This window comes from Hippopotamus amphibius, chromosome 11, assembly GCF_030028045.1.
Source record: "Hippopotamus amphibius kiboko isolate mHipAmp2 chromosome 11, mHipAmp2.hap2, whole genome shotgun sequence".
Classification (NCBI taxonomy): Eukaryota; Metazoa; Chordata; class Mammalia; order Artiodactyla; family Hippopotamidae; genus Hippopotamus; species Hippopotamus amphibius.
The window spans coordinates 100,098,422-100,101,390 of NC_080196.1; the positions used below are offsets into that span (position 1 = coordinate 100,098,422).

Sequence of the window (2,969 nt, forward strand, 5' to 3'; positions counted from 1 at the left end):
CACCACCCTTTCTGGACATTTCAGCAGACTCTGGGTCCCTGGTAGAGGGACGGAAAGACCTTATACTCTGTTTTTATTAGGCGTGGTTGAAAATAGTCTGGTATCAGGAAGTTTAGCGTGCCGTATTAACTTAGGTTTCCCAGAACACTAGCTGCTTTTTTTTTCTCTCACAAACTGAATTGCCTGCATGGAATATCAGACTCTTTGCTTGGGCAAATTAATCTTTCTGTCTTTGAGAAATACACATAGTTTTCTGGCTCAGAAATATCCCTTTTTAAAAAGTAACTGTGTTTCTCCCTATAGAAGCTTTATTTCTACTTCTGCATAGGGAGAACGAGCACATTTTACTAAATTACTTGAAATTTCAGCTTATTTTTTTAATGATTAAGTACCTGTTCTTCAATATTTCTCCCCTCAATACTAGAATCAAATCTTTACACTTCAATGTTGTATGGTGTAATATAAGAAACCATTTATTAGAATATATTTAACGAAGCAGTGATTTCCATGTTACCAAAACAAGGAAGGTGTCAAATCCTTGTGAATAACAAGAAAGAAACACTGTTAAACTCTTCATAAGGACTTTTTTTTTTTTTTTTTTTATAAATCCATAGTTCCTACAACCTGTAATATAGATTAACATTTTACAGCCAAAAAGTAGCCTGACATTAAATATACACAGAGACTGGGCACTTTTTCACATCAAAAATGATAAATTTATACAATAGAATTTCTCAACGGTGCCTTACACAGAAGAAAAAGCTGTTGCCAAAACACACTGTTCAGGTCTTATGTACAAGAAGGAGAAAGTCTCTTATGTTTGCGTTTAGTATGCCCTCTGTCCCCATTTAATATCTGCCGGACAAATCACAGAGGCCACCGAGAGGATAGCAACAGATGATCTCTTTGAAGGTTTTCCTCAGTTCTTGGCTCCGGAGTGCATAAATTAGAGGGTCAATGATGGAATTACACATGATCAGGATGAGGTACAAGTTAAAGTGAGACATGAAGCACACACAGTATGGATTCTGGGGACAAGAGATGTAGAATATTAAGTGGAGGAAGAAGGGGGCCCAGCAGACCACAAAGACCCCAATCAATATGGTCAAGGTAATCGCCCCTTTCATGTTGGCGCCTTGGCGGATGGCGCCGGTGCCTGGGAGGACCGCTATCCTCTTAATGTGAAGTCTGGCCATGAGGAACATGTGGACGTAGAGAGACGCCATGAGAGCCAGCATGGTGAAGAACACGGTGATGAGACAGATGATAACAGCACTGCTCTCTGAGTAAATGATGAACAGAATGCCCGACACCGTGCAAGCTGCCCAGATACAACTGATGATGATCCCGACCCGCTTAACCGTCATGATGTTATGGTACTGGAGAGCATAAAAGATAGTAAAATACCTGTCCACTGCAATCGAAAGCAGGCTGCAAATGGATGCAAGCAAGGAGCTACAGATCACTGAGTCAATGACATTGTCAATATTCACTGTGAAACTTTGCGCGTCCGTGTCCGTGCTGTTTAATAGCGTGATGACGATGGTTTCTGACCCGTTGGAAACGCTCACCAACATATCAGCCACAGCCAGGCTGCAGATGAAAAAGTACATGGGTGAATGCAGATTCTTGTTCTTGGCTATTGCCACAATCACCAGAATATTCTCCAACAAGCTTATGACCCCCAGAGTCACGAACACCTCAGGAGAGACAAAAAGTTGCTCGTAGCACCCTCCATCTGAGTAGCCTTTTGCAAAGGACTCACTGGCATTGCTGTGCAGTCCATAGGTGCTGCGGTTCCAGAAGTGGAGAGACGTGTGCATTCCACGGTGATGGGTAGAGTTCATCCTGCGCCAAGTGGATTCAGATCCCCTCTGGATTGATTTAACCTCCTGGGTCAGGTAGTGTCAGCAATTTTTCTCCACGTCTTTACTTGTCTGAAAGTTGTAAGGCTGAAATTGGCATGCTTGTCGTGAATAAATGTCACAAGCTCCGAAGCTTGAAATGGAGTTTTTAGTCTCTTTCAGCTCTGATCAGCATCACTTTGAAATCTTCAAGATGCTCATTCTCACTCGAGTCTGCTGTTTGCTTTTTTGTTCTCACTTCCACTTTAACTTTAGTCGTATGCATTCAGGTCTTTTCAAAATAATTTGCCTGGTAGCTGCAGTGCTATTGGGAGACAGCTGTGTGCACATGCTCACATCAGCTGCCTCTCAGAGGTATCGGTTCCCAACCTGAGGCTTTGCTTTGCGTGTTAGTAGCTGCTGCTGATTTTATGGTGTGTGAAGGAAAAAAAATGTTCAGACTGGCTCCTCCTCTGCTTCCTCCTGACCAATCCAAGTCCAGTGGATTCTGTGAGACACCGATGATGTTCCAGAGATACAAAGTGCAGGCGACACTGGTTCAGGTGCAGAAGCTGGTGGCATCGGAAAGCAAGCAGGATGTGAGAGACTGAATTTGCCTTTTCAAGTTTTCAAGGAAAGCAACTTGGTTCCCAGAGGACATTCTTTGATATCACAACAAGCAATCTTGAGGCACCGAGGTTTATTCTTACTTAAAGGAGGGATGTGTGTGTGTGTGTGTGTGTGTGTGTGTATGTGCGTGCGCTCCTGAAATAGATACACTGCCTTTTTGGCTACGACATTCAATGTATTTACCCTCTCAGTTTCTTTGAGTTAAGAACAAAGGCAGTAATGCTTCAACTTAAAATAGCTGAAACACAGGGAGAATATTTAATAATACAGAAGACTATGCTATGGATGCAAGGGCCAGATAGGTAGCCACAATTTATCACAGGGCTCAAGAAGGAGTTCATTTCTTATGTACTAATATCAGATATTTCTTCACTGCAGAATTTCTTTTATTATAGATGGAATATTTTTTATTTTCATTCACAATTTAAAAACCATATAGTATTAATGTTTATTCTGAACTCAGAAACAAAAAGATCAATAACTAGGCAACATAGA

At 41.6% G+C, this 2,969-nt stretch overlaps 1 protein-coding gene across 1 annotated transcript; it reads right to left on the reverse strand.

Annotated features, from left to right (window-relative positions):
* Positions 1 to 279: 279 nt before the first annotated feature.
* On the reverse strand, positions 280 to 2,352 carry MC4R (melanocortin 4 receptor). Its single transcript, XM_057699638.1, has one exon. It carries the CDS (start codon positions 1,845 to 1,847, stop codon positions 849 to 851), a length of 999 nt encoding a protein of 332 aa, XP_057555621.1. The 5' UTR covers positions 1,848 to 2,352; the 3' UTR covers positions 280 to 848.
* Between the last annotated feature and the right edge of the window lie 617 nt (positions 2,353 to 2,969).

Excerpts from the sequence above, each read along its gene's own strand:
- MC4R (XM_057699638.1), bottom strand. The coding sequence starts at position 1,847 with ATGAACTCTACCCATCACCGTGGAATGCACACGTCTCTCCACTTCTGG.